The sequence below is a fragment of the Nuphar pumila genome, chromosome 11 (assembly GCF_984573655.1).
Source record: "Nuphar pumila chromosome 11, dmNupPumi1.hap1.1, whole genome shotgun sequence".
In the NCBI taxonomy this organism is placed as follows: domain Eukaryota; kingdom Viridiplantae; phylum Streptophyta; class Magnoliopsida; order Nymphaeales; family Nymphaeaceae; genus Nuphar; species Nuphar pumila.
In genome coordinates, this window is record NC_143259.1 from 113515976 (window position 1) to 113537923 (window position 21948).

At 37.0% G+C, this 21948-nt stretch overlaps 1 protein-coding gene across 1 annotated transcript in view; it reads left to right on the forward strand.

Annotated features, from left to right (window-relative positions):
• The window catches only part of LOC149822908 (protein STRUBBELIG-RECEPTOR FAMILY 3-like), a 32456-nt gene extending 15337 nt beyond the window's left edge, over window positions 1-17119 (forward strand). Inside the window, exons 13-17 of the mRNA XM_089980406.1 lie at window positions 14948-15219; window positions 15395-15533; window positions 15605-15744; window positions 15993-16149; window positions 16867-17119. Coding sequence (XP_089836532.1) covers window positions 14948-15219; window positions 15395-15533; window positions 15605-15744; window positions 15993-16149; window positions 16867-17001 — 843 coding nt within the window. The 3' untranslated portion in view covers window positions 17002-17119. The remainder of the gene's footprint in view (window positions 1-14947; window positions 15220-15394; window positions 15534-15604; window positions 15745-15992; window positions 16150-16866) is intronic.
• Window positions 17120-21948: the final 4829 nt, after the last annotated feature.

Consider the following 21948-nt stretch of genomic DNA (forward strand, 5'->3'; position numbering starts at 1 on the left):
TGACTAGTTTAATAAAATAGACATCACTAGATGATCCAGAGCACATGAAAAGAAGAAGAGAAGACGTTGAGGTTGGGGCTCCTCCTCCTTGTATTTCACAGTTCCCAATGAGGGAACATGGGTCTATTGATTTCTGTTAAAATGTAAAACTGTACATATATGTATATATAATAATATTATATTATTATATATATATATAAATACATTTTTAATTTCTTTCTTTTCTGTATTTTTTTCCTTTATTTTTATTTTTTGTTTTTATGTCATCTAGTTCAGTTTGAACTAGAATGACTGTTGCTAGTCAAGTCCTGTCCAGACTTGACTAGCAATAGAGCTGTTGGACTGACACAGTCCAACAGCTCTTAATAGAGCTGTTGGACTGACACATTCCAACAGCTCTAAATAGAGCTGTTGGACTGTGCCCAACAGCTCTATTGAGTCCTCTTTCAGCTGTGTATATAAAGGGGTGCAGCCCCTCTTGTATTTTACTCCAATGCTTCTTAAGCAATTGGTTTTTCATATCAATAAAGAATACATTTTTTATTTTTATTTTGTTTCCAGTTATACCCTTTTTAAGGGTTATGCTTTAGTGTCATTCTTGACACTTGCTCTTGTTAATCAAAGCTCGTGTTTCGAAGATCCCCATTTCATTTCATGGTATCAAAGCCGCGGAAGTACTAAATCTTGAGGAAAAGCTGCCTCGGTTTCCGTGCCCGTTTGCAAAAGTGTTCGCCACTTGAAGAGAAGTGTTTTATCACTTCATTGGAGAAGATTTCACATCTTGTTGTATTGTTTTTTTTTTTTTTCCTTTCTTTCTCATTTTTCTTCTTGTTTCTCTTCTATCCCTATTCTTTCTCTCCTTGTAATCGATGGATGACAATGATAAAGTCACCATCATGCCTATGAAACTAAGCGATACGAACTATGTAACATGGGCTTCAATCATGAAGCACCATATATGGGGAAAAGGCTTATGGGGGATTGTGGATGGTTCCGATTCGGAACCTAAGCTATCTCTTACTAAAAAGGAGGGAGATAAAGAGGTCCCTCTATCGGAAGAAGAGAAAATCAAGGCTATTGCCTCATACGAGAAGAAATGGAAAGAATGGAGAATATCTCATGCGAAGATAATGTCATGGCTTATCAATAGCGTTGACATTAAAAAATGCTCAAGTCTTGCCAAATTTGATCATGCCGATAAGGCATGGGAATACCTTAAGAATATGTATTCCCTTAAAGATATTGCACACGTGTGCAACCTCCAAGAAAAAGTTCGAATGATGACACAAGGAGACAAAACTATTCGTGAATATTACAATGGGTTGTCCGAACTTTGGGAAGAACTTTCCCTTTTAGAACCAAAGTGGCATTGTGCCGAAGACATCGAGCTTCGTCAGAAACAACTCGATGCTGAACATTTTTACCAGTTTATCACTGGATTAAGGCCGGAATTTGAAACCACTAAATCGGCCCTACTTCACAGGGGAAAAATTCCTTCTATTGTTGAAACTATTGAAGAGTTAACAATGGAAGAAAATCGTCTCCGGAAAGGTTCTTTAAAAATTGAAGATGATTCCGTTTTAGCCGTGTCTAGACCAGGGAATCATGTTCGATCATATAGGCCTCCTCACTTTAACCGACAAAATGGTGACTATGATAAGAAGAAAGTTATTTGTCATCACTGTCATGAACCGGGACACTACAGGCCACAATGTCCCAAACTTAAGGAATTGAGAGAAAAAAGAGCTGCAATTGCTGGATCGGAGCCTAAAGATCAGGATGCACCAGTTTCCCTGGCCCAACTAATGGAGATTCTTCAGCCTCTCATCAAAGGTGCCTCTTCCTCATCTGAAGCTTCAACCGGCGCAGCAGCCTCATCTTTTTCTGATTTAGGTAAAATTTCTTGGCTTCTTGACTCTGGTGCATCTTTTCATATGACCCCAAATAATCAAAGTCTATCCAAATGTGTTAAAAATAAAACAAGTGTGTCAAAGGTCTTTACTGCTGATGGGACTTCTCTTGAAATAGAAGGAATAGGAAATTTTGAAAAAATTTATAAAACAAAAAATTTTTTTATTCCAGAAATTAGACATGTTCCCAAATTAAATTTAAATCTTTTATCTGTATCTCAAATTTCTGATTATGGGTGTAATATTTCTTTTTCTTCTCATGGTTGTTGGGTACAGGATCGCCAGTCAGGCAAGCTGATTGGGGAAGGCCATAGAGAAGGAGGGCTCTATTACATGGATTTTTTGGAAATGTCGAAGAAAGCTTTTTGTTATAATATTCAAAAAATAGAGTTGGAACTGTGGCATAAGAGACTTGGTCACCCACATATAGCCAAAATCCAACATTTTCCAAATCTAGGGAAATTTTGTAACTCTGAATCATTTGATTGTAAAGATTGTATTCTCGGCAAAATGAAAAAATTACCATTTCAGAACAGAACCTTTTTCTCTTCAAGACCACTTGAATTAATACACTCGGATGTTTGGGGTCCTGCACCAGTAATTTCTAAAGGAGGATTTGTTTACTATGTTATTTTTGTCGATGATTTCTCCCGACATACGTGGATGTACTTTCTCAAACATAAGTCTGAAGTATTTTCATACTTTCAAACTTTTCATAATATGGTTAAAAACAAGTTTCAAAATGATATTACTATTTTTCGCACAGATTCAGGGGGAGAGTTTTTATCCACAGATTTTCAAAATTATCTTAAATTGCATGGCATCACACATCAAAGATCTTGTCCTTATACACCTCAACAAAATGGACTGGCAGAACGAAAACATCGCCATATTATAGAAACCACTAGAACTTTATTAATAGCAAATCAAGTCCCTAAAGACTTTTGGGCAGAAGCTGCCTTAACTGCCACTTATCTCATTAATAGGATGCCATCTTCTTCGTTACAAAATATCACTCCCATTGAAAAACTTATGAACATTTCTCCAGACTACTCTAGATTAAGAATATTTGGGTGCAAATGTTTCATATTTACTGACAAAAATGATAAACTTTCCCCTCGTGCGATTCCCTGTGCCTTTTTAGGATATGCTGAAAACCAGAAAGGTTATAGATGTTTTGACTTCAAAAATAATAAACTATATGTGTCTAGAAATGTTTCCTTTCTTGAAAAGGAGAGCTTCTTTGATTTTAGAAAATTAAAAGACGTCACTGAGTACTCCTTTTTGCTAGATCTAACATCAACATCTGATGAATATGACCTTGATTGTAACTTTGATGATGATCACAGAATTATTGATCTTAATGTTGAAAATGAAGAAGTTCATAAAGATACTAGTATTCAATATTCCAGGCGACAAGAGTCTAATACTCCATGTGCACTTGAGAAATATTCTAACATTCCAACTAGACAATCATCCCGAATCTCGAGGCCTCCAGAAAAGTTTGTATCATACGAGTCTTTCTCACCCACATATAGGGCAATTATTGCATTAATTCACTCATATGAAGAACCATCCACATATTTTCAAGCAAAAAATGATATCAAATGGATAGAAGCCATGAAAGCTGAATTAGATGCACTTGAAAAGGCTTCTACATGGAATATTCAAGATCTTCCTCCAGGGAAGAAAACTATAGGATGTCGATGGGTTTATAAAATTAAAACCAAGAGTGATGGTACTCTTGAAAGATATAAAGCCCGTTTAGTAGCCAAAGGTTATGCCCAAGAATATGGGATTGATTATGAAGAAACCTTTGCTCCGGTGGCTCGTATGACTACTGTCCGAACCTTAATTGCCTTAGCTTCTATCAAAAAATGGTCTATTTTTCAAATGGATGTCAAAAATGCTTTTTTAAATGGAAAGCTAGTTGAAGAAGTATATATGGAACCCCCTCCTGGTCTAAGTATTCCTAAGGGTAAAGTCCTTCGCTTAGAAAAAGCTCTTTATGGACTTAAACAAGCACCAAAAGCTTGGTATGATAGGTTTAGTCGTGTTATGATTGATATTGGTTTTCAATTCTGTTTAACTGACACTGCTTTGTTTATTAAGAATTCTGATGCAGGGATCATTGTGCTTCTTCTCTATGTGGATGATATGATCATCACCGGAAGCGATAAACAGGGAGTTGCAACAATCAAAACACTTCTTAAATCTCATTTTGAAATGACTGATTTGGGCTTGTTGAGATATTTTTTAGGCATTGAAGTTGCTTATTCTCCTAGAGGATATTTATTATCTCAGACTAAATTTGCTTTTGATATTGTTTTCAGGTCTGGTATTACTGATGATAAGAAAGTTGACACTCCAGAAGTTGTTAATGTTAAAATGAAGATTGATGATGGAGAACTTCTTGCAGACCCTACTCCTTACAGACAGCTTGTCGGGGCACTTTCCTATCTATCCATTACCAGACCAGATATAGCACATGCTGTTCATACAACAAGTCAATTTCAACATGCTCCTACTTCTGTTCATATGGGAGCAGTCATGCGTATTATCAGATACATCAAGTCCTCTCTTTCACGAGGACTTTTCTTATCTTCCTCCTCTTCTCTTGATTTAATTGCATATACTGATGCTGATTGGGGAGGTGATCCCAATAACAGACACTCAACCACTGGCTTTTGTGTCTTTTTAGGGGAATCATTAATCTCGTGGAGGTGTAAAAAGCAGCAGAAGGTATCTCTCTCATCCACCGAAGCTGAATACAGAGCCATGGCAACCACGACCATGGAAGTAGTTTGGCTCCGACGACTGCTTGCTGACATGGGAGTTGAAGCAACAAAGGCTTCACAAATGTGTTGTGACAACAAAAGTGCGATCTACATTGCCAGTAACAGAACATTCCACGAACGCACCAAACACATCGAAATGGATTGTCACTACGTCAGAGAGGAATATCTACACGGGATAATTGATCTGCCATATGTCACTTCAGAATATCAGTTAGCAGACTTCTTTACAAAGCCTCTCGCTGCTCCCCGATTTCACTTTCTCTTAGACAAACTTTCGCTCATTGTACCGTAAGTTTGAGGGGGAGTGTTAAAATGTAAAACTGTACATATATGTATATATAATAATATTATATTATTATATATATATATAAATACATTTTTAATTTCTTTCTTTTCTGTATTTTTTTCCTTTATTTTTATTTTTTGTTTTTATGTCATCTAGTTCAGTTTGAACTAGAATGACTGTTGCTAGTCAAGTCCTGTCCAGACTTGACTAGCAATAGAGCTGTTGGACTGACACAGTCCAACAGCTCTTAATAGAGCTGTTGGACTGACACATTCCAACAGCTCTAAATAGAGCTGTTGGACTGTGCCCAACAGCTCTATTGAGTCCTCTTTCAGCTGTGTATATAAAGGGGTGCAGCCCCTCTTGTATTTTACTCCAATGCTTCTTAAGCAATTGGTTTTTCATATCAATAAAGAATACATTTTTTATTTTTATTTTGTTTCCAGTTATACCCTTTTTAAGGGTTATGCTTTAGTGTCATTCTTGACACTTGCTCTTGTTAATCAAAGCTCGTGTTTCGAAGATCCCCATTTCATTTCAATTTCAATATATAGAAAACGTTACATGTTTGTGTAGGATACAAACTCTACAAGATAAAGTTTACAAGTAGACCCAATACAATAAGGAAAAGAATAACAAAGAGTCTCAACACAATAAGGAGTCTCAACACTACAACATAGCAGGGAATCTCAACACAACAGGACAACAAGAAGTCATGCCAGGTTGGGTCTCATGCTAGGTATATTGGATCATTATTTGGATCTGAGTTTGGGTCCAGAGCCAATCCCAAATAGCATTATCTCTTAATAGCCTCTCTCAAGACTTACATGGTGATCACCATGGACAACTTAGATTTCAAATACCAAAATCGTTGCTTTGTCAAACCCTTGGTAAAGAGATCTACAATCTGATTTTCTGAACCGATAAATCTAACCTCAAGTTCACCATCTTCAATTTTGCTTCTGAAGAAGTGTTGGTCAATTTCTATAAGCTTGGTCTTTCTATGATAAACAAGATTTAATAAAATTTTGATGGCACTCTGATTGTCACAAAATAAAATTGATCTAGGGAATGTCTTGTCTAGTTCATGTAACAAACTTCTAATTCACATCAGCTCTAAGGTTGTTGCTGCCATGTCTCGATATTTAGCTTTTGTGCTTAATTGTGCTATAACCCGTTGTTTATGACTAAACCAAGAAACTAGGTTACCTCAAATAAATATACAATAGCCTGAAATTGATCTTCTTTCATCTGGATCTCCTTCCCGGTCAGCATCCGAATAGGCTATAACTATGAGAAGATCTTCCCTACGATCTCTCTTCTTATAGAGCAAACCATCTCTGAGGGTACCTTTTAAATATTTGAGAATTTGTTTCATTGCTTCTATTTGGGTAGTTCTTGGTTGATGCATGAACTGAAATACTTGGTTTACTTCATGTACAACATCTGGCCTTGTGAAGGTGAGATATTGCCACACTATTGTATTCAGTAGGATCACTATACAGTTCTCCATCATTAACACTCAACTTTTGGGTGTACCGGGACAAGAGTTAACAGAGGCTTACAATCAATCATACTTGTTTTGCGTAATAGATTTATAGTATACTTATGTTGAGTTAGTATCAGGGTATCTTTTCCTTTATCAACTTCAATTCCCAAGAAATATTTCAACTGACCAAGATCCTTTATTTTGAAATGTTTATTCAACACTTCTTTTATTTTCTGAATATGTTTATTTGAGCTCTCTATAATAATAATGTCATCAAGGTATATTAACAAAACACCCATATATTTCCTTACCTTTGTGGATGAACAAGGAATGATCAAAGGAAGATCTACAAAAGCCATGTCTATGTATTTCCAAAGAAAAGCTCTCGAACCGAGAACTAAAGGCTTGCTTTAGGATATATATGGCCCTCTTAGGTTTACACATATTTAACTGGTTCATTTTTAGTTTATCCCTGTGGTTGTTCCATATAAACCTTCTCTTTCAAGTTTCCATATAAGAAATCATTCTTAACATCGAGTTGATTTAACTTTCAATCATAATCCACTGCTAGAGGCAAGATGATATGTATTGTCCCAATTTTAACCACAGGGTTGAATGTCTCATCATAATCCATGTCATATTCTTGCGTAAAATCATTTGCAACAAGGCGAGCCTTATACCTTTCGATAGTCCCATATGGTTTATATTTAATCTTATAAATCCACTTGGATCTTGTCGCATTATTGTCTGGAGGCCTTTTAAGAATTTTTCATGTTTGCCATTCATGCTTTCATTTCATCATTCATAACTCTAATCCACCTTTTATTTCAAATAGCTTGAGAGTAAGAAATCGATTCTTGTTTTTCTATTTGCATAAAGAAAACCTAATGATTTGCTCTGAAATTTATATAACTTACCCATCTATCAACAGGATGGCTAACCTTGTTTGATGTTCTGAACTCTGGTTGCATTATGATTTCATCACACGGGTTGATGGTGTCATCATAATTGCATATATTTTTTTTATTCATGTTCCACTTCATTATTAGTTGTTCTTTGTGTTCTAGTTTCAAAACTAGTCCTTGTACCTCTTCTAGTATATGCATGTCCTTTATACCTCCCATCTATAACTGCATTTTATTTTTTGGGAAAGTAGGAACATCCCTTTTCTGCCTTTTGCTTTTTTAGAACTCCTTGTGATATAGGATTTTTATTTGATTTTGAAAATAGTTCTTCACTTAGCCATGGTTGGTAATACCCAATGCTGCCCTCTTTTGTTTTTTTGACCCTTTCTGCAGTGAAATCATACTCAAAGGAACTTTCATCAAATACTATATTTCTAAAAATGCAAATACATTTATTTTTAATACCATAACACATATATCCTTTATAGTTATCAGCATAACTAACAAATTTACAAACATAAGCTTTGGGTTTAAATTTGTTTCTCTAAGATTTATCTTTATGGACATAGCAAATACACTCGTAGGCTCGTACATAATCATAGTCAGGATACTTCCTAAATAGTGTATAATATGGAGACTCGTATTTTAAAATCTTCATGGTTAGCATATTTACAATGTGCACAACTGAATGAAAGGTTTCTATCTAAAGATATAAGGGAGTCTTTTTGGCATATAACATTGGTAGGGCACTTTCAACAATATGGTGATTTTTCTCTCAGCCAATCAATTTTGTTGCGGGGTGTAAGGGCAAGATACTCTTCTATTGATTTCATTATTTTTGAAATAAGTAATGAATTCCTTCAAAGTGTACTCGCCTCCACCATCTCAGTGGAAATTTAGAATGGACATAGAGAATTGATTTTTAACTAACATATTGAATTTTATGAATATATTGAATATTTCATGTTTATATTTCATAAAATATATCTACGTATAACGAGAAAAGTTATCAATAAAGGAAGCATAGTAACGACTACCAAAAGAAGAGTCACTGGGTGTTAGTCTCCATACATCAAAGTGCACAATTTCAAAAGGTTCAATGCTCTTTCGTTTAAGGAATTGAAAGGAAGCATGACTCATTGCAATTTCACAACTTGGACAAATGACACTAGTAGACTCACATTCTAAACTAGACTCTTGAATGAGCTTGTTAGAGACTAATCATTCAATAAAACCGTGACTGCAATGTAGAGACAATTGTGCCAGATATTGACTTTATTTGACACATAAGTACTAAACAAAACAAGTGGACTAGGCTTTAAAACATGACCAGCTGATGTGAACGCAGAATCTTCTTTGAAGATCCTTGACTCAAACAAAGGACAATAAATTCCAAACATGAATCGGTATTATCCACAAGTTTAGAAACAAAAATAAGGTTTTTCTTGATGTTGGGAACAAAAAGGACATTAGAATGATTTAGAAAGGTACACTTAGACAGAGGAATAAACACATTTTCAGAGTATGTGATAGGGTGATGAGTCCCATATCCAATAACAATACTATCTCTACCATAATAAGTAACCAAAGTTGAGGACTTACCCTCATCACCTGTAATGTAGTTGGCAGCTCCGGAATCGAGATACCAGACTCCTTGTTCATTTTGCTTCAGATTGAGTTCAGCAAGGGCAATAAGTAACAATTGCTTATCTGTTGGGGCTTGGCTTTTTCCACTACTCAGTATGCTACTTTGACCTCTAGATTGGCTCTTGCCTTGATTCTTGTTTTGTGTTATCCCTTGATTATATCTGGGATCATTCTTAAACCAACAATTTGTTTTGAAATGGCATGGCTTCTTGCATATGAAGCATGTAGGATTGTCTCCCTTGGAAAATAGTGTTAGGAGCAACATTTAGTGTAGGCAGTATATCTCAGCCTCCCTAATTGCCTTCACGACCACGTCTTCTACTGCTTCTAAGTATTCACCACTTCCACATCCTCATGAAACATTAGAGACTAGGACTTCCTGAGTTTCACTAGATGAATCAGAATTAGTAGAAAAAGTCATCTCATAGCGTAATAATTTAGCCATCAATTCTCAAATGTAAGAAGCAAGTTAGAGTAATGTAGGGCGGTGGAGAGGACATGATATTCGGGACCAAGACCGTTGAGAGCCTGTTGGACAATATCCTTATATGATACTTTAGTGCCAATCATAGCAAGCTGATCAGTGATGCTCTTCATCTTATTCAAATATTTCATGATTGACATGGACCCCTTCTTCAAATTCTAAAACTCTCTTTAAAAACATTATCTTGGATTCTGAAATTTAAGAGTATGTTTGAACCAGTCTAGTCCAGAATTACAATGCAGTGTAGTCATCAGGTACTCCAATAAGCACCTCGTGTGACAAAGTGTATATGATATAGACACCAATGTTTGATCTCACTTAATCCATGAAATGCCAAGTTAGAAAATTAGAATTATTTAATTTTTTAGAGAATAATTGGGGTAAAAAAGTAGAAGATAAAGGACAACTGTGGGTTTGGATCCATGAATAAGGGAAAATAAGAACAATCTAAAAAAAATAAAATAAAGAGACTAGAAAGAATTCAGATTATCATATAAAAAATTGTCGACCTTTTTATTTTTTTTAGGTCGGAATATCACATTAGGCATGTAGCAAAATTGATTTAATCAGAAACTTGATGTTTCTAAAAAAAAAAAACTATTTGGGAGCCTTTAAAGTAGGTGACGTGATATATAAAACTCAAAGGAACCTGCAAATCTAAGTATGCAGATTGTACAACTCTGATTATGCTGAATTTTGGATCCAAACAAGGTGCAAAGAATAACAGGTAGCTGGATTTTTTTTTGGGGTCAAGAAAGGAAGAAAGAAACTGAAATTGACGACAAAACATGAGCTCAAAAAATCGATTTTATAGCAGCAATCAAAACAGATTGGGAATATTTATAATGCTAAATTTTTAAGAAAAGAAGAGAGAGAGGAGAAGAGTTGTGACAGAAAAGAAATTTAGAGAGGAGAAACTCGAAGAGATGCAAACAGGAAAAGAAAGCCCAAGATCTCTTAAGATGTACCTTAATGGATGCAATTAGACACGCTCCTGCTCTGATACCATAATAGAATAAGCATCATGATCAAGAGCACAAGCAAAGAAGAAGAAGAGAAGACGTTGAGGCTGGGGCTGCTGCTCCTATTTCACAATTCCCAATGAGGGAACATGGGTCTATTAATTTCAATATATAGAAAACATTACATGTTTGTGTCTGATACAAACTCTACAAGATAAAGTTTACAAGTAGACCCAATACAATAAGGAAAATAATAACAAAGAGTCTCAGCACAATAAGGAGTCTCAACACAGCAGATAAGCAAGATGTCACGTCAGGTTGGGTCTCATTCCAGGTATATTGGTCGTTATTTGGATCTGGGTCCAGGTCCATACCCAGACCCAAATAATGTTATCTCTTAATACAGTTACGCAACTCTCCTCTATAACAAGATCCATTGATATTGTACTATCCCCCTAATACATGAGGTTGGAAAATTTATGGTTTTCCTGCCAACAGTACTTCCTACTTCTATGGTTCTTTTTGTATCATTAGTTATACACTGCCGGTCCCAAGCCCGGATAAAGGAGGAGGGTTGCGGTAGGCCTGTGACAACCAGCATAAAAACTTAGTCATACCCTATGAATATGAACCAATATGAGAATTTCGTTGGGGCATTCCCTACTGAGCGACGCGTTGTACTCTATAGGCCCAGAGGCAGTGATAAATGGGCAAGGGTTGCTAGGTCGTCGCCCGGAAGCGACGCGTCACACCGGTGCCCGGGTGTGGTGTCAAATAGGCAAGGGTTCCCTCACTTTGTTGGACGGGTGGGGGTAAAGAAGTTAGTCCAAAACCATAAACTTAGGTTAACCTCTTGGAACATAGGGTCTTTAACTGGTAAGTTGGTAGAGTTAGTAGATGTTATGTGTAGGAGAAAGATTGATATTTTATGTCTACAAGAGACCAAATGGGTAGGTGAGAAAGCAAAAGTGATAGAACCTTGGGGATATAAGATTTGGTATACATGAATAAATAGGAATAGGAATGGAGTAGGGATTGTTATGAGTCGTGAGTTTATAGATAATGTAGTTGAGGTCCGTAGGAAGGGTGATAGGATTTTACTTATTAAATTAGTATTAGGTACAAATATTATTAATATTATTAGTGTTTATGCTCCTCAAGTAGGTTTAGATGATTCCATTAAGCGTCAATTTTAGGAAGATTTAGATGGAGTAGTACAAGGGATATCTTATGGAGAAAGGCTTTTTATCGGCGGTGACCTTAATGGGCATGTAGGCATTAGTAGGGATGGTTTTGAGAGTATCCATGGAGGCTATGGTATAGGAGAAAGAAACGAAAGTGGAGAAAGGATTTTAGATTTTGGTTTGTCCTATGATATGATCTTAGCAAACACTTGGTTTAGGAAGAGGGAGTCTCACTTAGTAACATTTAAAAGTGGGGTTAATACGAGTCAGATAGATTTTTTCCTACTTAGAAAGAGAGATAGGGGTTGTTGCATCGATTGTAAGGTTATACCGGGAGAAAGTGTAGCTACACAACATAGAGTCTTAATTTTAGATCTTAGAATTAGACAATGTCGCAAAAGGGATAGACATAGGATAGATCCTAGAATTAAGTGGTGGGCACTGAAAGGAGCTAAACAAGGAATGTTTGTAGAGCAGGTAGTTAAGGAAGCTGATTGGTGTCTCGAGGAGGATTCAGAATCAATGTGGAATAAGATAGCGGGTGGCATGAGAAAGGTGGCTAAGGAGGTATTGGGTGAGTCTAAAGGCGGTGCACCGCTAGGTAAGGATACATCGTGGTGGAACGAGGATGTCAAATTAGCTATTAAGGTTAAAAGAGAGTGTTATAGAAATCTAAGTAAGAGTCGTGATAAGGAGAATTTGGAGAAGTATGTGATAGCAAAGAAGGAAGCTAAAAAAGTAGTTTGGAACGCGAGGGATAAGGTATATAAGGAGGTTTATGATAAGTTGGATACCAAAGAAGGCGAGAAGGATATTTATAGGCTTGCAAAGATGAGAGATAGGAAATCGAGGGATCTGGGTATGGTTAGATGTATCAAAGATGAAACACAAAGGGTTTTAGTCAAAGATGAGGAGATTAAGGAGAGATGAAAAAATTATTTTGATAAGCTATTTAATCAAAGTCATGCTCAGGATCTTGGAGACTTCTCTATTCCTTTTCATGAGATGAATCGTGACTTCATGCGCAAGATTCAAAAGAAAGAAATTGCAGAGTCTTTGAAGAAAATGAAATCAAGAAGGGCAGTTGGCCCAAATGGTATTCCTATCGAGGCTTGAAAATGCTTGGGAGAGAAATGTTTAGAATGGTTGACAAATCTTTTTAACAAGATTTGGCGGACAAATAAGATGCCTAATGAGTGGAGGAAGAGTACTTTGGTGCCTCTATATAAAAATAAGGGTGATATACAAGATTGCACAAACTATCATGGTATAAAACTCATGAGTCATACTATGAAACTTTGGGAGAGGGTGATTGAGTCTAGGTTGAGGAAGGTTGTCATGATATCGGAGAATCAATTTGGTTTTATGCCTGGAAGATCAACTATGGAAGCTATACATCTTCTTAGACAACTTATCGAGAGAAATAGAGAGAGGAATAAAGATTTGCATATGGTTTTTATTGATTTAGAGAAGGCATACGATAGAGTACCTAGGGATGTTCTCTGGTGGACAATGATGAAGAAAGGTGTTTCTCTCAAGTACATTAAAATAATTAAAGATATGTATGAAGGAGTAGTAACCAATGTCCGCACTTGTGGAGGGGTGACAACCAATTTTCCTATAACGGTTGGGTTACATCAAGGATCTGCTTTAAGCCCTTTCCTATTTGCTATAGTGATGAATGAGCTTACGAGATCAATTCAAGAAAATGTGCCGTGGTGTATGTTGTTTGCTGATGATATTGTTTTGATTGATGAGTCTAGAGCTGAGGTTAATGCTAAGTTAGAATTATGGAGACAAACATTGGAAGCAAGAGGTTTTAAGTTGAGTAAGAGTAAGACAGAATACATGGAATGCCGGTTTAGTAAGCAACGAAGTAATGATGAGAGTGTAGTGAAGCTTGGTGAGCAAGAAATACCGGTGGATGATTGTTTCAAATATTTGGGATCTATCATTCAAAAGTATGGAGAAATTGATGGAGATGTAAATCATAGGATAAAGGTTGGGTGGATGAAATGGAAAAGTGCAACTGGAGTGTTGTGCGATCGTAGAATGCTATTGCGGTTGAAGGGAAAGTTTTATAGGACGACTATTAGGCCTGTTGTACTATATGGTACGGAATGTTGGGCTGCCAAGAGACATCATATTCAAAAAATGAGTGTAGCTGAGATGCGTATGCTGAGATGGATGTGTGGAAATACAATAAAAGATAAGATTCGAAACGAGGAGATACGTAAGAAGGTAGGCGTTGCACCCATTGAAAATAAGATGAGAGAGAATCGTTTACGGTGGTTTGGACATATTCGGCGAAGGCCTAATGATGCTTCAGTTAGAAGGATGGAGAAATGGGAAAATATATTAGTTAAAAGAGGTCGGGGTAGGCCTAGGAAGACATGGATGGAGGTGATAGGAAAGGATATGAATGCTTTGAACCTCACCAAGGACATGGCATTGGATAGAAATGATTGGAGGAGAAGGATTCATGTGGAAGACCCATAATGATTTTCTTTTTTGGTTCATATCGCCGACCCCAATTATTTTGGGATGAAGGCGTAGTTGTTGTTGTTGTTTGTTGTTGTTGATTCTTGCTGTCTTTGAATCATGACTGGATTTTTCTTTTTCTTTTTTTTTGCTTTATCTCATCACATGAAGTGGTGATCAATAGTGATGTGCTTTTCTTCGTTTGCTCTGTTATGCTAGATTAGTAGATTGCAATAATGGATTAACAACTTTTCTCACAAAGACAATAGTTGCATCTAATTTATGCTTAAGAGATGAGGTGTCATATCCATTATATTTTGTCAGTTCTCTTCTATGGCATTGTGATCATTTAAACAAAAAATTCTAATTTTCGTTGTGTCAAAATAAATGTGAAATAGATTTCATGTGATATATTCGAATATATTGCATGTCTTGCATTCATAGTTGCTAGAGTGGAAGCAGTACAAGAATCTGAATAAGAAAGTAGTGATTTCAAATTCTGAGGAATTGGAAAGTGAGGGAAGCAAGAAGCAGTATGAAGAATTATTTAGAAAGAGCTAGTGAGGATGCATATTTGGTTTGATTGCCTACGCTATCAATCAATATATGATCTTGAAAAGATTGTCATTGTTATTTTGGAAATTGCTGTTTCCAATCTGATTCTCGCAATCAAGTTGTATTATCATTGCTTAAACTTGTCCTTTCTGGGGAATGGATTGCATATTCTCTTGAAAACTTGAAAGTTCAATGTGTTGCATCTCTCTTTCTTATATCATGCTTTTGTTGATTTTTGCTTTCCAGCTGTTAGCTGTTAAGAAGTTGGACACATCATCTACCTTGTTGCATATGGATGACACATTTCTAAAGCTGGCGTCTACCGTCTCTAAATTACATCATGCAAATATCACCAATCTTGTTGGATACTCTGTGGAGCATGGGCAACGAATTATGGTTTATGAGTACTGCAGTAATGGGACCCTGTATGATGCCCTCCATTTAAGAGGTGGAGACGATAAAATATTATCATGGAATGCTCGAGTAAAGCTGGCCCTTGGTGTTGCTCAAGCTCTAGAGTAAGTATACTCTCTCTCTCTCTCTCTCTCAAACCCATGCACATGCATGAGTGCAAATTGCATGTAGCATGTATCAGTAGATGTTACTTGCTGTCTTTACAGTTGGTAATTTGTTTGTTTTTAATAAGTGGCATCATCTCCATAGTCATTGAATAGACTTGTCTTTGTGATGAAGGTATCTGCACGAAGTTTGTCAACCGCCAGTGGTTCATAGGAATCTCAAGTCTGATAATGTCCTTCTTGATGATGATTTTTGTGCACGCCTTTCTGATTGTGGGTTGGCTTCCTTATTTTCAGCTACTTGTGCAAGCCAGGTAACAAACTTCATAATATTTGAGTTGTCAATTGATGATTTCTAGAAGAGTCTCATGTTCATTTGTTACAGGTTTCGTCACACATGTTAGGATCATTTAGTTATGGAGCACCAGAATACACCCTGTCTGGTGTCTATAATGTTCAGAGTGATGTTTATAGTTTTGGAGTGGTGATGTTGGAACTTCTCACAGGACGAAAGCCGTTGGACAGGTTAGTTTTACAAATGTATATATATATATATATATATGGTGATTGGTTCATGCAAACTAGGGTTCGTGCAGATCTTATTGTTAGTAAATATGAACTGGAGCTCTTTCTCAACCAGAAGATCTTGGATGTCATATATCCTGCAATCAAAAGTACAATGGGCAGCTAGAAAGAAAAGAATATCTTTATTATTTCAGCATGTCAAGAATCCATGCCATTTTGATTGATCTTATTGTTGTATGTATGACTAGGACACGCCCTCGAGCAGAACAATCTTTAGTGAGATGGGCAACTCCTCAGCTTCATGATATTGATGCGCTATCAAGTATGGTTGACCCTGCTCTTGAAGGGGTTTACTCAGTCAAGTCATTGTCGCGATTTGCAGACATCATCTCATTATGTCTTCAGGTGAGTTATGGTTTTTTGCAGCAAAATTCTCCCACTTTTCTGAGCTCTTTTTCCTTTCCATAAAGATCTATAGGTGAAATTCTGGATTCTTGCTGCTCTCTCTCTCTCTCTTGAGAATTGTGAAAATCTTTGAAGCATCCATAACAATTTTTTTCCCTCAATGCCACTTACTTGAGAGCCTTAGAATAACTCATAGGCAAACTTACACGATATATCAAAGTGGGGTAATGTGATGAAACCTGGACTCCAAACCTCAATCTGGTTCATATGAATTTATTTTTAATGAGCCTGGTTACCTATGAGGTAAACCTGGGTGAGTCAACAGGCATCCCATCCTTACAAGGTCTCTCTCTCTCTCTCTCAGTTTGGATTATAGTCGTTATGAATGGATCTGCAAATCACTTAAATTTTGGATGCTCTATATTTCTGTTGATAACCACCGCGGGGGTAGCTTGCGTGGCCAGCGGGGTGGTTGTGAGGGTTCTGAGATGAAGGCACCGGATCAAACCCCACTGGTGCAAGGGTGTGTCTGTATTCTGTAGGTTTCAGAGGTGGGCCACGTAAGGCAGAGTGGTTGTGAGGCCCCATCCATGGTTTTCCTCGCTTCGGTGAGGGTTCCTCGCCATAAAAAAATATATTTCTGTTGACAATGGGCAATAGATCTGCTTCAAGCTTTTAGTGCAGCGTGTTAGTGATCAGATGGATTTGGTTTTGCAGCCGGAGCCAGAGTTTAGGCCACCAATGTCTGAGATTGTTCAGGCCCTATTACGCATGACGCAGAGGGAGCCTTCCTCTAGAAAGCAATCACATGATGACCCTGCATCTAGTCTTGCTGATTTACCATGGGCATAAATTAGGCTTCTGTGAGTGTTCTACTCTGTTCAGATTCCCAGCCACCCTTGAGCAGCTGACAAGTTTCATTTGTTGTGCCATTATCGAGAAATCTCTCAAGGCATCTAGCAACCATCGACTGTACAGCCTCCTTCGGCCCAGCGAATTGATTAAGGTGACTGATGTCTCATTTTTCCCCAAGCTGATTGATTTTTTTTTAATTACTGTTGTTATCATAAATTTTTGTACTTGTTTATGCATTGGTTACTGACGAGTGGTTTTCTAGTTAATCTTTGTTTTGACCGCTCCGCCAATTGTAAGAGATGATGTTTATCCGCATAGAAGCTATTAACATCTAGGACTTAGTTAATAAAGCTTGGGTTTAGAAATTTGATTCTCGTTTCTCTGTTCCAACTGAGACGTACACATGCTTTTCTTTTCTTTTCTCTTTTTTTAATAAATCGGTCGAGTACTTGTAGCACTGCTATGCTAATATTCAGTGAATGGTGTACATCCAAACTGAAGAGTGAGCATGTGAAATTAAGTAAAAAGTTTGAGTTACGTAGAAGGCTGGTAAAAAGCAGAAGATGCTTCCTTTTCCAAGCTTGGTTGTGGAGCAACATGAGCTCAAGTTCAATTTTGTGCAAAGCAAACTGGTTGTCTGGTCTCTATAAAAAGTATCTCTCTCTCAACACGCATATGTAGACCAAATACGAGGGAAAGTATGATCGTCGACTTGCAAGCTCAAACAAGATCTTACAAGCAGGTCGCTTTTCATTTACCATCTATAGATTGAGATCCTGTGTCTATAAACTTGGTAGTCAAATGAGGCTGTAGCTTATGGTCGTAGGGCTCCTTACCACCTAATGGGTGTAGGGCTACAATATTTTGGTGTCCACTTTCCTATTGGACCCTTGAAAATGACAATCTGTATTTGATATCTGTGAGGCCCAACCACCACTAGTGTCACCCTGAGGGGGTTTGGCGTAGTGGGGTGGGGCCTAAGCCGTCAGGCGGGTGGTCGAGGTTAGGTTCCTGTGAGAGTCTTCTCTTGTGCAATCTGACATCCAGCATAGGTCCTCGAGGTGAGGGTCCTAGCCCGCCTATGGGCCAATGACGTAGGTATATTAGGCTGAGCCAGCGCGACCAGATCTTCATGCCTAGACACAGTTTCTTTGGGTGCAGTGTTGTGAGAGGCGTACGCCTCAGTACCTGAAGCGTACGCCTCATAGGCGAGGCGCACACTCAAGGTACTGAGGTGCACACTCAATACCTGAAGCGTATTGAAATGTAAGGTTAGTTCAGAGTGGTGGCTTAATTAAGGTTTTTTTTGTAGTTGGGTCACGTGCGACGTGCAATCAAAGGCTTATTTGATCATTATGCCCCTGAGAATATGAAAATGTCCTTGTCGTCCATCCCCTGCTTGTGAGTACAGGTGAGAGGGTGGTGCGGTGTTAAAAAGGAGAGGTTTGTGGTTTAAGAACCTGTCAACCGTCCATCTTAGAGTTGGTAAGATGGACGACTAGGGTGCATTCGCTCATGCATTGTGGGGGTGCTGTGGGTCGGCTATCCTAGAGCTTGGAGAGAGGTGGGCTCTTGGTGGGCTCTTATGGGTCGAGCTTAGCTTTTGCTCAGCTCAGCCTGTTTGCTTGTAAATTTAGCTTAACCTGTCGATTCTGACGTCACCTCCCTGTCTGCCCCGATCAGTTAATGGCGGATGTAGAGACCGGTGATGAATCTGATGATGGCAAGATTCGATATGAACTCGAGTTCGGTCTTGATGCAAACGGATCCGGTTAGATAAACGGTTCGGCTTCATAAGCCCAAAATTTAAAACATTACTTTAATATTTAATATGATTTTAATGCCTTTTAATAGTGTTTCACTAAAAATGTAAGTTTATCTATCAAATATCAAAAATAAGTTTTATTAATTAAAAATGAAAAATGAGTGTCCTCTGCTTACCTTGCCTTTCTTTAAACATCTTTATTTTATTTTCTTACGATTTTGTACTAAAATAACTAAAAGCAAATTAGTGGTTCTTATTTAAAATTTTCATTATTTTATTAATATTATATTTTATTATTTTGATCATGAAGCTTACGCTTCAACGCCCTCGAGGCTTACGCCTCGCTTTGCTCAACGCCTCGCTTCACCTCATTGCATTTAACAACCTTGTTCGGGTGATAAATTAAATAAAACAAAAAGAAGCGGCCAGTGTCAGTTTTGGTACCTTGATTTGGTTTACTGAATCTGTACCATTCCTATCTTTTATGAAGTTACCTAATCTTGCCCAATGAATATGAGAGAGAGAGAGAGAGAGAGAGAGAGAGAGAGAGAGAGAGAGAGAGAGAGATGCCAACGGCCCTTTTAAGTGTTTAAAATTAACATAGCTTTATAGTCTTGCGAGGAGCATTAATAACATTTCCCTTATAAAGGTTATAACTATCCAGACCTAACTGTAGGGATGGCAGTGGACAGGGGGACAATGGGCCCGCCCTACCTCGCCCCGTTTGGACAGGGGATGAAGGGCATGAAACGGGGATGAAGGTTAAAATTTATCCCCATGCAGGGATGGACTTATGCTTCCCCCGCCCCGCCCCATCCCCGTCACAATCTCCGCCTTGCCCCGCACCGACCCGTCTCCAATCCTTCAAGGGATGACTATAGACAGAGGGGAAATGGGGCCCCGACCCACCTCACCCCCGTCTGGACCGGGGATGGAGGACTTGAAACGGGGATGGAGGTTCGGATTTTGAGATGGGGTGGGGGTGGAGACCATCCCCGTAATTTCTTGTTATATTTTCAAAATATCACATTTTTTTGTAAAAACATAAATATTGCATTTTAAACACGATATTTATGTTTTCAACAGCTATTTATCATGAAAAATTTGTTTGATTTTTCAATTTAAATATTTTTATTTGTATTTCTTCATAAAAATTATTTTAGAATTTTTTATTTGTTTATTATTGCCAATATTTTGCCCAAAAACATGATTTTTTTTCAATTTTTTTTTTACAGTTTTTTGCTGCAAATATTTTTCCGTTTCAAATTTTTGTCATTATGGGTTATAGCTATATAGTGATAAACACTTCAAGAGGAAAAACATGCTTCCCTTTGCAGAACCTTAACCAGCAAATCATATGGGAACAACATTGTAAATGATGTTTTTAATGATGGGTAACACATTTCTTGCATCCTTGGTCTCCTTTTATTTAATTGCATGTATAATTGTTTTCGAAAAACAAAATTTTCACTTATAATTTTGTGCAAAATCAAGGGACTTTCCATGATTAATGGTACCAGGCTAAAAAATCATATTGTCACAAACAAAAAAATCGTGATATTTTGTAAATCTCGCAAAAAATTACCGTTTTTAACTTCTAAAATACTGTTCACGAAAAAAAACAGGAGATTTTCTTAAATCTCGAGATATTTGTCACTACGGTATATACAAACTCATGTGAACTTAGATGAAGCCCCAAAACCTGCAAAACTATGCTTTCTATAAGGCAATTTCACTGCAGCAAATGTTCAAGTGAAACAGAAAGGAAAAATAAAAACTACAAATTTATTGGAACACAGAATAAAACTTAGATTATACCATGAATTAAAGGAATTTAGACTTAATAAGAAAGGAATATAATGGCATGGAAAAAACTAACAAAAAAAAAACAAGAAGATAAATAGAGTGCAACATGCAAAGATTTACACATAATTAAGCAGATTAGAACTCCAACCTTGGCAAACCCACAAAATGAAAGATAAAATAAAGAAAAAAAAATAATAGAGCAAAAATAAAAAATAATTACCTTTATAAAAATAGATGACAAAATATCAATAAATTGAAGAACCATGAACTCTCTCAAATGAGTACCTTAAAATCAGCTTCTTCCTAAACCCACATCATTTTTGGAAGATAAAATCTAGAAAAAGAACAAATGAAAGGAAAATATCATGGTTTTTATTTACATGATACCTATATTATTTGCTGTATTTTGATAAATTTATAGATTCATAAGCAAATGTATATATATAGGGTAACTGAAATATGTTTACCAACCAATATGTTTACGGATATGAACCAAGATTTTTATAGTTTTTTTTTTTACTTTTTTTTCAAAAATTTCACCATACAGATGTGATATAGAGGCTTAGTTTTATAGAAACAGACTCTTGGATCATCCAATTGCAATGTATAAGAAGAATCTTTTAAGGGTTGAAAATCAACAACTTAGATTTTTTATAAATATTCAAGAATAAGAAATCACATTCCTCGATTTGATTTGATTACGATGATCCAACAGACAATTCCTAGCAAATGGACCATGCCGAATGCATCTGCAGGGTTAGATTTGCAAAAAAAACTATGAAAATCTTGATTCATACCAGCAAACATATTTGGTTGGTAAACATATTTCAGTTACCCTATATATATATATATATATATATATATATATGGCCTGTATTGTTACCATGGTTTAGTGCTTCATACCAAGTGGACCTAGATTGGTGGCATATGCAACCATTAGTTGGATGCAGATCAGCAGAAGCTAAGATTCATATTATGGGATCCAGGTGGCATGGTATATATTTGGATATGCGTTGAATGCATAATAAATACGTGTGAATCTGGGTTAGTATTGGGTTTAGCTTAGGGTTGAGATTCAGAATAGGACCCACTCTGAAATTCGGATTCCGTGTTAGATCATGGTTGACCTGACCCATATCCAACCTCCATGCATCCCAATTGTCAGATTTTTTCCAGCCTTTTTTTAGCACCTGTTTGCCACTTAAAATTATCCTCTGTTTCACCTGGTTATTTCAAACGAGCCACGATTTTTTTATAATTACAGATTGCCTAGCTGATTAAAAGGTAAACATCGTGAGAAATTATATATAGGGGTGTAAAAGGAGGTTCTGATTCGGATCGGATGTGGCCAATACCATATTCACCTAATCAGA